This window comes from Porites lutea, chromosome 10, assembly GCF_958299795.1.
Source record: "Porites lutea chromosome 10, jaPorLute2.1, whole genome shotgun sequence".
Taxonomy (NCBI): domain Eukaryota; kingdom Metazoa; phylum Cnidaria; class Anthozoa; order Scleractinia; family Poritidae; genus Porites; species Porites lutea.
Window position 1 is genome coordinate 3,917,521 of NC_133210.1, and position 18,055 is coordinate 3,935,575.

The 18,055-nt window shown below is 39.8% G+C and overlaps 3 protein-coding genes across 4 annotated transcripts; all 3 read left to right on the forward strand.

Annotated features, from left to right (window-relative positions):
• Positions 1-30: 30 nt before the first annotated feature.
• LOC140951281 (neuronal pentraxin-2-like) lies at positions 31-3,563 on the forward strand. The gene is made up of 4 exons (XM_073400522.1): positions 31-128; positions 1,313-1,414; positions 2,068-2,278; positions 2,997-3,563. Exons 2-4 carry the CDS (start codon positions 1,333-1,335, stop codon positions 3,394-3,396), a joined length of 693 nt encoding a protein of 230 aa, XP_073256623.1. The 5' UTR covers positions 31-128; positions 1,313-1,332; the 3' UTR covers positions 3,397-3,563.
• Positions 3,564-10,661: 7,098 nt separating this feature from the next.
• Positions 10,662-12,001, forward strand: LOC140951277 (QRFP-like peptide receptor). The gene has a single exon (XM_073400518.1). The coding sequence runs from the start codon at positions 10,831-10,833 to the stop codon at positions 11,953-11,955; it is 1,125 nt and encodes a 374-aa protein (XP_073256619.1). The 5' UTR covers positions 10,662-10,830; the 3' UTR covers positions 11,956-12,001.
• A 1,823-nt stretch (positions 12,002-13,824) lies between these two features.
• LOC140951283 (uncharacterized) lies at positions 13,825-17,404 on the forward strand. Of its 2 annotated transcripts, none has more exons than XR_012167271.1 (3): positions 13,825-14,018; positions 15,707-16,123; positions 17,063-17,404. XR_012167271.1 is itself a non-coding variant. In XM_073400523.1 (3 exons), the coding sequence occupies exons 1-3, from the start codon at positions 13,857-13,859 to the stop codon at positions 17,125-17,127; spliced, it is 450 nt and encodes a 149-aa protein (XP_073256624.1). In that variant the 5' UTR covers positions 13,825-13,856; the 3' UTR covers positions 17,128-17,404. The 2 variants fall into 2 exon arrangements, 1 of the variants encoding a protein (XP_073256624.1); XM_073400523.1 differs by having other exon boundaries at positions 15,707-15,929.
• The last annotated feature ends 651 nt before the right edge of the window (positions 17,405-18,055 follow it).

Sequence of the window (18,055 nt, forward strand, 5' to 3'; positions counted from 1 at the left end):
TGACACATGCAACCGACATTCACTACTGATAACCCAGTGGCAGGACAAGGCGACACACACTGTCTCTAGAGCTGGCTGATTCGTGGAAAAAAATAGGATTCAGACGATTGCGCTAGGGCTCAATTCTTGTAAGTCACTGATTACAGAAATACGAGTCATTCTTACTAATCACAAATGGATATTTTTGCTGTTTTAGAGTTCTTTTTCAATACAAATGAAAGAAGAAAAATAATGCTTCTTATTGCACACTACGGTAAAAATGTTGAAATGGAGTGAAGGGCTCAAGATCGAAAACAAATCTGAGGCAACCTGAAACATGCTAAAAGAATATGGAATTTTAACCTCTTATTTTTCGCCGGGTTCAATAAAAATAGAATAATGAAACTAAATTAAGAGTTATAAAAGTTATAACATAAATCTTAAACCATGTCAAAATACGTAAAGAGATCTCCAGTTTAATGTCAAGTAGTATTAGAACTTTGCGAGCACATATAAGATTATCGTGTAAGTCTTGGATGAGGACAAGCCGGATTCATTCACCTACTAACCATGGTAACAACCTTCAAGAGTGGCTACAAATTAACTCTTACTAGAAAAAAGCCATCACCTTGCACTATACTAGTCTGCAGACGTGAAGTCAGGTTCTTGGTAGGGATAGGTTATATTATATCTGAGATACCATTGGCAACTATAGTTAAGTACTTTCTGTATATTTAACCGGCAGGTTTGTTATCGCATCCTATTTGCATGCAATTTTTTAATTTTGGTTTTCGGTTTTAAATTCAAAGTTGAATTAAAATTCTTGCTTGAAATGCAATCGCTTTTAAATGAAATTTGCTTATTATGCTCCTTGCAAGATTTTCATGTAGTTTCTATTTTTGCTACTACAGCTAGCACCGCGTGCACGTTCTAGGCAGATTTTGACAATTATGCGCGGTTTGCAAGTTCTTGGCTGACATGGCTGCCTTAAGAAAAAAATGCCCAATAATGAATTGGTTTCTTTCTTTCATGAATTAGCCTGTGGCTCGCGCTTTATAGCCTTCTCTTTGTCCTACCTACCTACCTACTACAAGAGCACCTGTTTACAGGCTACTTAACAAACGAGAAGCAAACTGGAGCCGAAATGCGCCCCGCAATTGTTACTAGGATAGTTATTGCGGGACGCGCCGGTCATCTATTGACCAATTTTTTCCCCTGTCCCTAATAACAAACCCAGAAGTCTTTGGGACAGTTAACTAGCCCCACTTTTCTTCTCGTATCTAAAGTGGAGAATAGCAATTAATCTGAAGCCTAAAAGTATTGGTTTTGACAGGTTGAAAAAACTGGTGATTCATGATGTTAGGATTCCTGGCCTGTGTTTGGATTTCGTCTATTCTCTGTGGACACGTTAACGGATACCTTACTGAACTTGGAGGTAGGTTCTACAGAGGCTCCACTCCTTCATTTTAATGCTCAAAACAAAATGATAAAATAGCTAATCAAACACGTCTATCGAACACTAAGTAATCTTGAGGATATCGGCAACATTGCATGGTCACTTTCCTAATTGTTTATCTAAGGAAATGAATCAAATCAACTTGGTGCGATCAATAAATCATGCTAATGCACGTATTAAATCTTGTCTCCGGCCTACAAAAAACTCATTTCGTCACTTATTTTAGATTAACCTTAAAAATAAATCTAAGAACATCTTTGTATTGATTATATATGCATGCTTACCTTACCCTCGTCTCTCCATCTGGTTCACCCTCCTGAGCTAGCATTTGTGGCCACTTGCCAAATGATTAATTGAAGTACAAAGCCTGTACCTAAATATTTTCTGTTAAATAAGCGCTGAAATTCTTATTTTGCTAAGAATCATTGCACTTACCTCATGGTCTAAAGACAGGCATCTTTTCCGACTCTCGAGGCTTCGACAGGCTCAGCTATTTTCAGCAAGCGGAAATTGCTCGGGCTGATACTTCAAACTTCGCATCATTACAATCATCATTACATGTTTACAAACTGAACGTTATTGATTGTGCGATGGCTTTGTTTTTTCATATCTTTTCTTCTTTTTTTCATCAGATTTTGCGTTTTACTTTCCGACCAAAGGCGTCAACGACTATGTGAACATCTGGGGCATGCCTAGTTTGAAGCAGTTCACGCTTTGTTTCTGGATGAAGTCAAGTGCTGGTAATGATGGAACAGTTCTGAGTTACGCTGTACCAGGACAACACAATGAATTGCTCTTCTTTGATCATACGAACATTAATATGTACATCGGTGGACAGGGCAGGTTTGTCATGCTTTTAATCAACCTTTAATTGTTAATAAATGAGGGGTATCTTGCCTATCCCTTCAACTGATCAAAATAGAGTATTTTGCCTAACTGGAGTATGTCATACGTCGACCTATTTTCATGAACGGGCAGACACAAGCTAAATCTGATAAAACTTGTTCAACCATAACAGTACGAGTCCTTGGGGATAAAGTACAGTGATATAAAGATTGCAGTGGACTAAAAGACTCGTACCCAGACGCTATTTATGTGTTTTGGGGGTGAAAGAAGATTGGGGGTTAGGTTGAGGCGCGCGGGGTGTCATGTCCCTTCCCATGAGACCCCGCATGCGCCTCAACCTAACCCCCAATCTTCTCTCACCCCAAAAAGACATAAATAGCGACTGGGTACGAGTCTGGTGGACTAGCTACATTTTGTTGGGGGGGAGAGGGGGGGGGGAGTGTGGAGAGGAGACTAGTTGAATGGGGAATTTTGGTTGACAGGCTGAACTGAATTCAACACTATTTTTAGACTACACACTATTTTCAATAGTGATACCCTCCTGTTATGTAACCATTGCTCTACTAGGCCAGGAGGGTCTGCACGAGAAATACATCATTTCATAGGCATGATACTTGATTTTGTAAACGGCCATATCGATATTTCACCTGATCGTGAGGCATTTATGTTGCTATTTGTTTCATTAGATTTTATTATATTTTATCTATTATCACAGGCCTCTAGGGATATCATCAGCAAATGATGGCAAGTGGCATCACATCTGTGCCTCCTGGAGGAGCAGTGACGGGGCGTGGCAAGGCTACAAAGATGGAGCGCTGACAAAGAGCGGTACAGGCTTCAGGAGAGGATACACTATCAAGGGGGGAGGATCGTTAACCCTTGGGCAGGAGCAAGATGCAGTGGGATCTCGGTTTGATTCCAATCAGGCCTTCATTGGAACCCTGTCAAACCTCAATCTGTGGAGCCTTATTCTACCGGTTGAAAAGATGAAAGATTTGTCCAAATCGTGCAAGCAAGATTGGGGAGGAGACGGTGACGTATACAAGTGGATTGATTTCCTCTACGGAATAAGAGGAGGAACCAGGATTGTAATGCCTTCTCCCTGTCCACGATAAACGGGTCACAACACGTCACTGTAGGCCTTCTGCACCCCTCATGTGATAGCATGCAGTTCGTGTTATTCGTAGTATAATACTGACTGAAAACTTGTCAGAGTAACTTAGTTGTTGATAGTGTTATAAGTCTGAAAAAAAAAGAAAGAATAAAGACTTTATAGCTTGTTCAGCGAGAATTCTTTGGTTGTGTCGTACTCCTCACTTCTTGTTTTACTTATCACATCTTTGCTGGGTAGCCGTACAATTTAACGGCACATTGTTTGTGTTGATTTTCCATTTATTTCCGTGCTACCTTTGCGACCTATATCTTGCTTCTGTCGATATCCATTTATACGTTTAATCCGAGGTTGCGTAAGTTTTTGAGGCAGTTTAATTGAATCCTTCTCGTAACTAGAAATACCTGTACGCAGAACCTCGCGAAGTCCTTGTCCTCTGTCTCTTGTTAACGGCTTTTTCTTCGCAGGGCAAAGCGATATTCTCTCTGCTCCACTCGGGTCTCTTGTTGACGTCTTCCTCTTAGCTGTTCACTCTGAATTTCAAGTCGGAGTTCTCGCTCCAGAGGAGTTTCGGTGGGAAATCTTCCACTGCGAGGATTTCCAGCCATTTGGTGAATCCAGCGTTGCTGTGCTTGCTTTTCTGTGTCATTTGCATGGGAAATTTATCGTGATTCACCGACCGTAAACATTGTTTCACAGACATGATAGTGCGCCCTAGTCATCGGTGGCAAAGTTCAATGCAGTGTTGCTTGGAAACACATTGGGCGACATTTGGCAAACACCAAGAGATACAGAGATTCATAAAAAATGGGGCCCCCAAGTTTGCTAGCCGCTAGACCACGCGAGTTCTCGCGCTGCGCGCGCTCGCGACGAGATTATAAATTCGCTTTCGCGAAGGCACTTTTGTCGCCTCGCTTCGCGAGGAAGGAGAGGACTGGTATACACGGCTTATTTAACGAGCTTCCAGAAAGAAGGCATGAACAATATCAGTTTTTTTTCCTACGTCTACACTCTCAAAATAAACAGTCAAATATTTTTATCTTGGTATCCACTAATGATTGTTTTTTTTTTTTAAATTGCTCTGGCGGCTGGTGACAATGTCAGTCAGCAAAATGTTGCATACGTCTTAGAGTGTTCACAGTCCCCTATTTTTACGTTTGACACTCATCCACCGGGGTAGACTCTGTGTATTTGTAACCAAGATGGCCACCGTAAGGCAAGCGCTCTTACTCAAAAATAGGGGACTGTGAACAGTCTACTGATACTTCTCAGCTTAAAGCTTGATCCCAAAGGTCCTGTCTTCCTTCGAGAAACGAGAAGGAAAAATGAGAGAAGAGATAGGACCATGAGAACGGATTGGACCTCAAGAGACTGTGAAACAACCCTGTAAATAAAATGATGGCGAGGAACGCTTTTTCCCTTCAGTTTAGCTTTCTCTTATTCGCACCCTGTTACCAAGTAAGAGCTAAGAGAGCCTGTTTCCCGCGCAAGGGAATCTAAGACAGTCTTGGATTCTGGATTTCACTCGGTGGATTCCGGATTCCAGGTACTGGATTCCAGTCTTTGTCGGTGGAACTTGGATTCTGGATTCCAATCGTCAGTGGGATTGCGGATTCCTTGAGCTGTATTCCGGATTCCAAAGCCCAGGACTCTGAATTCTACAAGCAAAATTTTCCCCGATTTCGGAATCGTGGCGAATTCCCTTACATGGGTCGAGCCTAAATATCAACGTTCAAAGCCCGGGGAATTACAGTCCTGGGAAGTTTTGGTGGGGGTGTGCCCGCCCGGTTTTTCAAATCCTGACCCTATTTCAGACCAAAAATGCCATTATCCACACCCGTTTTCAGACCAGACCTCCAAAATCCATACCCGATTTCAGAAAAGGGAGAAATTATGTCATCACTACTTAGATTAGAGGGCAGACAAAAAAATTCTTCAAATCCGTTCAGAATTCGCATATTTCTTTTTCTTTCTTACTCATTTAGAATTGAAACGATAAATACGTTCATACACTCCGATCGCGTAGTTTCTCTCGCAAACCATACCCGATTCCAGACCAAAATGGGCAAAATCTGTACCTGTTTTCCGGCCAAAAACGCGCAAAAACCCTACCCGATGGGGCGGCACATACCTATATAGCTTTTATAGAGGTTCAAAGTTACCCTGTTAACCGCTTTTTTGTTGTTACACCTCGGTATAATGTTGAGTGATGAGTTGCAGGGTATCACGTATAAATCATACCGCAGTGCAGTCAAGCAATTAACTGACTTGCACGAGTTATCAATAACGGCATTACATTTTGACATATTTGAAATGATTGGGACTTAACAAACACTGAGTCGTATAAAGAGTAGATCGAAAAGAAGGGGGGAGGGGGGGGGAGAGATCAGACCTCAAGCATCCAGTACCTTATATTTCTGGCCCCTACCCCCTTTTTTCTTAACTTCCTCTTTTAAGCCCTTCTTCGATAGCGATTGCGGATTTCCCACTATTTCTCCAACTTCCCACATTTGAAGAACTCCCACGGCACCTCCTGCTCATTTATCCCCCCGCCTCCCGTCCCCTATTCTCCCACACTCCCTTCCCCTGTCTTCCCTCACGGATAACCACCAAAGGGTATTGTTTAAAATTGTTTAATAACTGATTTATTTGCCTAAAAAAGATTCAACAACGGCTCCTTAGTTTACCTCTCACTCTCTCAAACGAAGGTATAAAGGTAATGTCTTCAGATCTAGTGCTCGTATTCAAAGTGTCCAAAATATTTATGCAGTGGTTTCAAAGCAAACTTGAATTGTTCTTTAGAGTACATGATCTCTTTATCTATCGAGAGTATCAAGTGGCGTCAACTGTCGAGTACCAACACTCAACAGTTTATTCATTCCAATCACATCGAAAATGACCACACCCATTTCAGTCTCAATTGCCATTAGCGGTGAAGGAAAACTAATCTCCCCCTGGAAGTCAGCCTCGCTATCCTGTGGAAATATAAGTTCTAAATTGAGTTGTGAAAGGGCCCAATAGTCTCTAAGCTCGTATGCATCTTGAATGGACTCCGGAGATAATCTACTCTGAGGATTCAGTGTCTGTTTGTAAATTGAAAAGCTCAAGCAACGGAGACCAATTTAAACTCGGCAGTAGATTAATGGCTACGGATGCTGACTTTTAGTGCTGTTAACAGGTAACCTATAATTAGTGAGAAAATGATAATATTCGCCGATGAACCAATGAGTTATTAGGATTACCCTGTATTTAATTCAGGAAAGAGGGAAAATTTAAAGTAAATTCAAATTCAAAGTGCCACTGAAATCTTCAATTTGTAGGTTGACAGAATTTAAAAAAATTACTAGATGACGAAAGAGTCACAAAGTGATTTTTTCACTTCTAAACTCACTACTTTATAATGATCTATAATTTACACTTCTTAACGACAAACAGCCACTTATATTTCTTTGTAAAGTTGCGGCCAAATTATGTGTTTATTTTTACGGGATTGATTTCCGAGCATTTCCTACCCTCGATGCCAGATGTCTTCTCTCTCGCCCGCGGCGAGGAGCGTAAAGAACGTAGAGAGCGAAATGCTGAACTGCTCCCGAAGAGAACAAAAAAATCTCTGGCACCCAGGGTAAGATTTTTCTTATAAATTTACGTGTTTAAAATAACGGTGTTTTTGTTCTCTTGCGTTTTTGTCATTGCTCCGCAAGTGCCGTCATCGTTTTGGTTATGAAATAGGGTCAAAAATATATATTTTCTTTATTTCCGCCGGCTAACCTGCAAGGTTATAAGTTTAGCTCAGTCGCGACCTTTCTATTTCAGTTTCTCCTGGTGATAAATGTTTTCTCCGATAAACTCCGGCTGCTTGATGATATTGCAAAAAAAAAAAAACAGACCGTTTTGTTGCTAGTTCAATTGCGGCTAGTTCCATTAGTTCTTAAAAAAAGCCAAAGCCTTGCCATTTAATTCAGTTTGATTTTCAAACAGTCTGTCAAATCCTCGGCATTGCTACCTAATCTAAATCGTGCATATTACTACTCTAGAGAAGATTCAGGGATTTTCCTTATCTTTATGCTCGTGAGTGCATATCTAAAGGCTGACTCTGTTTATCAAAATCAAATAACTTGGAGATTATGATCGATTTGTTTTGGGTAATTAACATAACACTGCAAATATAAGGTCCATTGATTTTTGTTCTTTGTAGAAACAATTTTGTTGAACACTTGTATTATACTCAATCAGGTCGCAATCAAGTAAGGTGAGTTTAAAGCCCGCTGAGTCCTGGTGGCCCTGAGACAGTCACGATAAATATTGCATCAATTCGTCTACTTTTCAACTCACACAGGTGTAATATTCACCGCTTTCAAGTGCAATTATATTCAAAGGTCATAAATAATATGAAAGGTCTCAGTCCCCCCGCCTCCTGTCTACATCATATAACTCAGTCACACGCAATACCTTGTTGAATTGTTGGTATCCTTTTGGGGTCATTTTTGAGATGATCTCTAGCTATCTTTTCATTCTTTGAGTTTCTGTATGTAGATAGATTTGGCGATAGGAAATAACAGAAAATTGTACTTACTTAAAAAACCCTAAGCCGTGATTTGACTTCATAATTTATCAAACTAAGAGCATATATGCATGCCGATGCCAAACACATGTCCTATTACAAATTTCCTCAAGTGGTCTTTCTTGCGCTGTATATGTAAGTAACACTCAAACAATTCTAAAGTAGGGTTCTTTGACAAGAAGGTCATTCAACCTTTGCGATCATTGACGATCAAACCATCGAAAATCTGGAATCACTTAATGCTTTGTTGTTCTTGTTATCAGTTTAATTACGAAAAAAGTTGTAGGACATTTCCCTTCGACGTTTAAAAATTCCAATTAGGTTATAATATCATATTCATTTGTCACTCAAAGAGATCTAGAAGCTTCTCCTTTCATCGGTTTTAAGTGAGCATGGCAAAAATATTCAAAAATACCGTGAACGTATCTAATAAATTCCTCAAGACCTGAATGATGTTTGTCTTTTTTGTTTAAAACCGTGAAACCAACAAATACAATTCTAAAATAAGCAAAATTAACAAAAAGGGGACCTCGATGTTTACCTTGCAGCCGACTACAAGGAAAAAAATTTTACCCCCCACCCCCCCAACTCTCCCCTTAATTCTTAGCGAGTAATTTTGTTTTTAAGGCTGATGGGATACAAAACATTGCAGAAAAAAACATTAATACGAAGAAAGAGAGGATAAAGCCTTTCATATTCTCTCATGGGGGAACTGCCTCCGGCAATTTCTTAGCTTATAAACAGCTCAGATATTTTTACAACTCGCAAAAAAATTACGTAATCATTATCGACCTTTAGTTGAATGGAGGCAAAGATTGAAGTCGCCGTAGTAATCCAAATGCCTTTTGGTACATACCGACAATACGTGTATTGTGTCACAACAGAAAAGTACTCACTAATTGATCTCGGTTTCTAAACGACCTTCTGGTTACCTTAATTGATTAACGAAGAAGGATGGAATCGGTTTTTCCTTTTTCTTTTTCTTTCTTTCTTTCTTTCTTTCTTTCTTTCTTTCTTTTCTTCTTCTTCTTCTTCTTCTTCTTCTTCTTCTTCTTCTTCTTCTTCTTCTTCTTCTTCGTGTTTTTGCATTAAAACTCTTGTTTTTTTTCTCTCTTCGACAGGTTCCATCTATGGTGACCCTCACCCCCCTGCAGTCTAAGTTTACTTCAACACTTACATGTACCCATAAGTGCCGTTTCCAAAGAGCTTCCGAGAGTCTTCTGACCGTGTTGATATTTTTCATTGAGAGGTAAATTAGTACAGAAGGGTGGGGCACTTGTTAGAATCCGCGGGAAATGCTAAACTTTACAAAGGTAAATCGTTATTCTTACTGTCGAATTCTGAGAAATGTGGTCGGGCTCCTGCTGTGACGCGATTTTCTTCATTTTATTTGGAATTTTGAATCATTAAATTTGCTTCATCTGTTGCTCCGTTGGAATTTGTGTCAACGTGTAAGCAGTCGCTGGTTCAATTTTAATTACTTTCATTACATTACATATCTTTGGCAATCCAAGACAAAATCGTTTTAACAATTGTAGAAGTGAAAGCAACATATACTTAAATAATAACTATCACCTACACTGGAGCGCGAGCGTAGCAACAACAACAACAACATGGAACGGACAACAACAACTTTATTTACCCACGGTAAAAGAATCATCAGGCAGTATTAAAAAATAACTTATCTGAAAGCCAGTAGACATTTTAATAAGTTTGTATAATACGAAGTAAAACAAGTACCTGCTTTCTTTGAATGTTGTGCATACATGATTAATTATAGTCCAAAATTCTAAAATAATATCACCACAGCCAGAGTTCAAAGAGGAAAGACTTCACGCTAGTCGCATCTCAGCTCAACTGCTCAACCAAACCGAACCTCTATACAATGATAATAATGATAGTATAATAATAATAATAATAATAATAATAATAATAATAATAATAATAATTTGTATTTAAAGCAAAGTGTTAATGAAAGTTATCAAACCGAAAGAAATTATCCACCACCATAAACAACTATAAAAAAAATGATAGATGAAAATTTAAAAGGTTCGACAATTTCGTGAGCGACAAATTAAACATTCTTCATATTTCTACTGATATCTACATTACAAGATAATAAAAAATAATAATCACGATGAAAATCTTTATTTTTGGTTTCTTTGCATCTTGTTGTAATTAATCCGTTATAATGGCAGGCTTTGACAAGTAGATTAAAAAAGAAAAAAAAAGGAATAAAAAATGACTTAATTCTTGGTCGTAAAATTTAAAAAGTAGACCTGCAAGCAGTTATTCTAATGAATTATAAATTAGTGGTGAGCTAGAATTTTATGAAGACATATTAATGAATGGAAGAGTAATTCCGCCGTTATAATCTCTTATTTCCCCCTTATTCCTCATTATAATTGGTCAGGATAAACTCAATTTCTCATGTCACGTTGATAATTAGTTTTACATTTTATACTATTCTCTTGTTTCTCTTTTTGTCTTCCAGTGGCCATTTATTATTCATAGGCCCTGAGAAAATCTCATTGAAACTTTTTTTAATTTAGTTGTCTCACACGGAGAAATAACATTTAGTTTGAAACGAGCCATCAGCATGCCTGCTGATATCCAATGTTTAGTAATCTTCTAGACGCTTTTTATTCTTATATTTTGTTTTCGCTTTGGTAAATGCAGGTGTCATCAACCTCTTCCACAGTCTTAGACGAGGTTGTCTTGTCACAGACAAAAGGAGCGCTTTTGAACGACTGAGAATCAAGCAGCTGAAACTTGGCCATTGCCAGCACTGGGTGGTGAAACGTGAACACCTTCCTCGAGATTTTAGTGCTGAGGGTTTAAAGTAGACAAAGGGATATTTTTTGGGCACAAACTGATATGGAATCTAACGCGTCTTTGCCAAGCAACAGTTCTGTGTTTCCGCCACAAGGTGGGAATAACACTACAGAAGTATCTGATGGTGAATCGCCTGCCTTTAAAGCTATCAAGCTCACGCTCTACGCTGTAATCTTCCTCATTAGTGTCATCGGCAATTCGTTGGTTTGCGTGGTGATAACTAGGCGTCGGAGAATGAGAACTGTCACAAATCTGTTCGTCTTGAATCTAGCGATTTCCGATCTCGCCATCACTTGTATCTGTATCCCGTTCGATATTCCAGTGCAAGAGAACAATTACAAATGGCCTTATGGATGGTTTGCATGTAAGCTGATTTACCCTCTTCAAACAGTGGCTATGTTCGCTTCTATATTTACGCTGACGGCTGTGAGTCTCAATAGATTTTGGGCTATTGTGCACCCACTTAGCAAGCAAATGAGGAAAAAAGATGCCGCCGCAGTGATAGCGTTTATATGGGTCATCTGTGTTATTCTAAGTGTGCCTTATGTACTGGTTTTACGTCTCGACGAAGAAAGCATGGAATGCGTCGAGTCCTGGCCTGGGCAGAGCTATAGGAAAGCTTACACGGCGTCACTGTTTGCTTTACAGTACGTTTTGCCTTTAATCGTAATAACAATAGCATATCTCACAATTGGACTGGAATTGAGGCGTTGCGCAAACGTCAAGAACGCCTTGGCAGTTAATGCGGCGTTGTACCAGGCACATCGAAACGAGGCCAGAAAAGTTGTGCGCATGCTCATTGTAGTCACTCTTCTTTTCGCAATTTGCGTACTACCTAACAATGTCATGTGGCTTTGGCTTGATTTCGGTGATGGAGAAGCCTATCCTCACTTCTGGGACGTCGTAGCCTTCACTAACATCGTCTTATTTGCAAACAGTGCAGCTAATCCGATAGCGTACACAATTTGCCACGAGAACTTTAGAGAAGAGTTCAAGTTGTACGTTACCTGCGATCCAAAGATATTCCAAAGCATGGCAGAGAGCACAATATATTATACCAGAACACGATTAAAGAGCCTGACGTCGTCTGAACGGCTCGGTGCAAAAACTCAAACTGTAGATTATGCTGAGATCTTTGTTATTGACGCTAAAGAGACCGTCATTTAATTGGACCGTACAATGTACTCGGCGTGTAGAGGCGTGGGCATTCTTAAAGGAGCGAAGTTACGATTTTTTGGTTTTAAAACCCTGAAAAAACATTGAAACCAAAGAAAAACCTTCTTATAAGTAATGGTTCCCAGGAGTGGATCTAGGGGGAGGGTACAGGGGGTGCGTACCCCTCCCCCCCCACCCCATTGAGAGGGATCCTGACAACTGGTATTCTGCAAAATATGCAGATATGTTTGATATGTATTTTCAGTAGTTCATATCATGATATAGCCTAATCAAAAGCCTTCTTCATCATATTCCCTTTTAAAATTTGTTTGCGTTAATTACCAGTCAGTTACTCCATTCCTTAGTGGTGCCAGAAGCCGAGGAGCTGAGTAATCGGCTCCTGGTGGTGCACACCCTCCTAAGAAAAATCTTGGATTCTCCCGAGGTTCCGTTTCATTTAAAATTACTCTGCTGCTATACATCAACTATAAGGGAAAGGAAAATCACTATCAGAGGAATATGAGTGTTTTTTTCGGCTGATTTACTTATTAATAAAAGATTCACCGTGATTGCCTCACAATTTTTTTTATGTTTTTTAAGAAAATAAAACGCCTAGTTTCGCCTTTACCTTGAGCCCCTGATGTAAGACATAAGTATCTCAGATGCAGAATCAATATGTTGAAGAAAAGAGCTGCATAAGACATTGAAAGCGAAGCCACTCAGTGACACTAGGTTATAATTGCCTTTGAATCACTGTCAGTATATTGTTGTGAAATATTCTGAAAGTTATTTTTAAGATCTGTCTCATCTATTAAGTTTTGTTTTTGTTTCATTAAGTGGGTCAAGGTTACGGTTTGGATTTTGTTCACCAGGCATTTTCCTGTTTTCCTGTTTTGATGTTTTGTTTTTACTTTTACTTGAATTTTTGCTTAGCGAATTCGCTTAATGCCATTTTAGGTCAATATTTTTTCGCCTGTCATCTTCAGATGTAAGTTTTTCATAGGTGGTCGTGTTTGTGATGAGCTGAGCTCGGTTCAGAAGTCTCGTCGAAGTTACTGTTTGGGTTTGTTGACCAGCGTTTTTATTTTCTCATTGGTTTGTAGCTGCTTACCGATCGCAGTCCTGTAGGTTCAGTTAATAATTATACCAAAACATTACCCACACGGGCAGCTAACCCAACCTAGTCCAGCTTTGGCCACAAAAACCGCCACTGTTTGAATTTTTAGTTAATAGAAGTGAGTGGAGAGTTAGAGTTAAGAGTTAGTCGTGCTTGTAAGAGCTGTAGAAGTCAAGAAGAATAAAGATGTTTAAAAGTAGACTCTCGGTACCTCTCGCTTAGCGAGCGAGTTGCTCAAACAACGGTCCTACAACATGCACGGGCAATATCTTTTCTGCTTTACCGTGGCTTGGGGAAAAGCGGTCAATGACGTCAACAAGGTAGGTGAAAATGCGATTTCTTTGTTTTTTTTCTATTTCTGCCATACAATTAAGCGACCGTGTCCATTTATGTACCATTAACCTTCAGCAGAACGCAAAAATTAATTTACACTGAAACTAAGCCGGGCTTATGTAAAAGACAGACAGTCACAGTGTAAGAAGCGCGCATGTTTTAGGATCTCTCTTTTCGGGTGATAGTTCTCAACCATCCCCAACTCTTTCCGTACCCTGATGTCGGTTATTTTCGCGCTCTTTCGTGTCCCTAATTTCTGACTGATTTCCGCAAACTTGTCGCCTCCTAGTTCTTTAAAGCGTGACATTTTAACATTTTAGAGGATTATTTCCAGTATTACACCATAATAAATAGGCTTCAGAGTGAGAACTGGGTACGAGATTAACAGAGAGAAGGCCTGGGAACAAGTCAAAGAGTTCGCGTGACAAATTTGGAAAAAGCAGCTACTCTCCATTACAACAACATGGTGCGCTCATGGTTGATTTTTGCAAGCCATCTTATCGTTATCTTGCTCTTCTTTTGCCATACTAAGGGAGCCAACATCGTCCTTGCACCGCTGTTTGGAAGCAGTCATTACATCTTGTTCAGAACTATCGGAGAAGAACTGGGAAGTCGAGGACATCAGGTATAATATTGTTCCGATCCGTGACGGTTATGTTATGTTTTTACTCTGGTTTTTACTAGTTCATTTAATTTGTTACAGGTTGCATGCATGATCGACGTTGCAGACATAATATTGCAAATTTTTGCTTTTGTTGCCTCGTATGCATTTACTCCGACCTCATAAATGGTCTCACCGTGCGCTTCAAGAAGAAAAGATATCTATGCATAGGCCAACTGTCAGCACCCCTAGTGCAGTGCGATCTTTAATTTACTTATGTGCAGGGTTGAAATTGTTAAAACACATCAAAATATAGAATGCCTCGTGGATAAAAAGAGGGAAAATGCAAACTGATAAATTCAAATTTCTTTCTGCTGCAGCAAGGAAGATTACGGTTCTTTCAGAGTTCAAATCAAACAGTTGACAGTGAGTATTCAGGAATCGCTTGCAAAACATGTAGATAATGCCTATCCGTTCTGAGTTCAAGAATCACTACTTGTATTTGGTGTTTTGCAAAACTCTTCCTTCGACCCATAACATATCTTATCAAGTGAAAATCACTGTGAAATAACTACAACCAGTATCAGTCATTTATATCCTCTTTTATCTTCTATAATTACGCCTAAATATATTGTCCTTAGGCCTGCTCGGAGTCCTGGTGGTGGTGACACCAATAACCGGTAATTTTTACAGAAACCAGAGTTAAACCAAAGTTATGCCATTCTTAAGTCTACTTCCTCAACGCAAGAAATCTCGTTCCCCTGGCTCATTACAGACAGCGTGAAGATTTGTTCGAAACAGAGCAGGAGGTTACTATAAACTGCCACCTGCCTGATTACTGATAAACCACAAATTTTGCATATCGTTTGTCACGCAACACAACGGAGCACGGTATGATCTTCCTCCACAGGCTTTCCTAAGGGTTCGTGAGGAGCATGGAACAAGCGAGAAGCGCGAGAGCTGGAGACAAGGGAGAAGCGCAAAGGGGGGATTGTGGCAACGAGCGTGCTTTTCTTGAATTAACATAAAATTCAAATATCCCACAAAAAGTGATTGTGAGCGATATGCGATGACATAGCGAAAGGATCATTTCCTTCCAACCTAAGCAGCGACAACCCCTCAATCAATCATTTCTTGCTGCTGTCAGTAGTTCTTGAGCAGCTAGCTCGTCAATTTATTAATTTTACTAGTTTTGGTATCATTACGATTGACATCATCATCATCATCATCATAACTTAATAATTATGCTACTACTACTACTACTACTACTACTACTACTACTACTACTACTACTACTACTACTACTACTACTACTACTACTACTACTACTACTACTACTACTACTACTACTACTACTACTACTACTACTACTACTACTACTACTCCTACTACTCCTACTACTCCTACTACTACTCCTACTCCTACTACTACTCTTATTATTATTATTATTATTATTATTATTATTATTATTATTATTATTATTATTATTTACAAACACGGTAACAAAGCAAAGTAACAAAGCCTCTATGGTCGCCCATGGCAGGGTGGCATTGGTTGTGGGTGGGTGAAGGGAAAGAGGCTTGCCTTCGGGAGCCGTAATGACTTTCAGTAAATTTTAAAAACAGAGTTCGTGAGTATGTGTGTAAGAACAAATACATCATTACATACATGCATATCCAGAGACTATTTTGATTACATCCCTTCCAATCCAGGTCACATTGCTTCTTTCTTCGACCCAGTCTTATAAGCCCAGTGATGCGTTTACAACCGAAGTCTACCAAGTTCCTTATGAGCCGGACTTTATAGAGAAGTTTTTGGCCAGAAGTATGGAAAAAGACAAGAATAACACAAGCGATCAAGCCTCGGGTTTCGACATACTCAACAACTTGGCTGAAAGCCATGCAAACTTTTGCAGAAGCTTAGTGAAGTGGGAAGGTATGGGAGTATATTAATGTTGCTGATTCTGCGTCCGCTTCCGAATACAGCCGCTTTCCGTCGCTCCCCGTCGTCCGCTGGGGCGTCACTCGAGGAAGACACAAGGCGTGAAAGGTCCTCAGCGGCGGGGAACGTTGACAGGGCGGCTGGCGGCCTCAAACATGCGCTTTGCTTTTTCATTGCCAAAGTTGTTGGTAAGTAATTCCCTTTTGTCGCCGCTGACGCCTTGAGTTTCCTTTAGACAAGTAAATGGCTCCATTTTAATGAATATTCAGTTTCCCTCGCTGTTACCCGGCCACTTTTTAAAATTTCGTTTTCTTTTATATTTCCTTATCTTTTGGTATTTTCACCCATTATGAGTTAGTGTAGTCGAAACACCGGTACCGTTATTAAACATTGAAAAATTGGACAACCACAATTAAAAAATGATGAAATTCAGGGAAATAGAATTACTCCAAGAAGCTGCAATTGCTACATTTCGAGGACGTGAAGGGGGGTGGGGGGGGGGTACTTCTCAGTAATAGGCTAATGGGGATGTGCCGCTGGATGGGGTGGTACTTTCACGGCTGACTATAATGGGGTTAAATCTTCATTAGAGTTACTAGAATGGGATCGCACATTTTACTGAGTTTGGGGGATCAGAAAATTTCGGTATGTAGGGATTTAAAAGTGGGAAGATTTTTCGCCGACATCGTCAAGTTTAACCAACGGTGTCAATTCATATCATGATGACCTTTATAAAGAAGATGCATAAACAGAACGTTACTAAGTTGGGATCGCGAAAATTACATTTCCCCAAAAGCGACTAAGTATTTGGCCACAGAATAGACACTAACTGGGAACGGGGTATGGGTTCGGTGCTGCACATACCCAGCAAAAATTAACCCAAGTAACCCCCCTCCCCTTCCCCCCGGGAGAAACCATTACCCTGGTTCCGTCAGTTCTCGAAATACCTTTTTTGTGTGTGTTTCTTGTTTATTAGCTATGCTTTGCATCAGCTCAATTGTTTCATGTTTTGGGTTAATCATTGATGTCAGTCATCTTCCAATTCCAGTCCATTAACAAACATCTCGCTATATCGATCTGGGGTTGATGTCTGACCTAACGTATCTAAATGATATTTTTCTGTACAGGTATCAAAGGCCTAAAGCCGGATGTTATTGTTGGGATTCACATTTCAGTTGCAGCGGAGTTTTAAATGATCTTCTAGATTCTAAGCTCGTTCTTATCTGCCCGTCAGGATTAACGCATGGCATGTTACCAATTTTCAAGAACCCCAACCCGTTATCATACGCACCTCAGCCGTTCTCAGGCTTACACGATCAGATGGACTTCAAGGGTCGAATGATAAACGTTGCTGGGTGGCTACTGACTAACTTTGTTGGGCGGGTGTTTATGTTTCCAGCTGTAGACAAGATAAAAAAGGAGTACAATATCAAGCCAGAAGTAAGCACAGAAGAAGCACTAGGAAAAGCGGAGCTTATGCTTGTGCAAACGCACTTCGCCTTGGATTTTCCAAGGCCACTTACTCCATGTATGTGGTATTTAAAATGATATATCAATTTCAATTTATACTGATATTTTCGATTGATACAGTGAAACAAGGGGCAAGCAACAAGGTACAGTTATAGTTTGTATTCTGCCATGTCAAGTGTCGCGGGCAGTTTTATTGGGCGGATCTCAAGTACAGGTCACATTCCACAGATCAAGAATACAGGTCACTGCTCCATCGATTAGTTACCAAACCACACAGATCCCCCTTAATGAACAGAGCATTTTGTTAAGAGATTAGGGCTAGGAGACACTTATAATGCCGTTCATTTATCTGTATCATGGTGACCTGTACTCTTACCTGTGGAAAAGTCAGGCCTGTATTTTAGACCAGCCGGTTTTATTGTCACTCGGCGGCACGAATTAAAGATCAAAACCTGTTCAGTAGGCTCTTTATGTGAGAATCGACCAATGAATTGGTAAGATGAATAGAAGTGTTCTCAATTGCAATATATTTCTTTATTTCGGATTTATATGCTTGCATCCTTTGTATTCTTTATACTCTTTGTGTGGGTTTCTCTGTTTTCTTTGTTCTTGTGTCCCTGACCTAAACATTTAAACATCTTTTCTTTTAA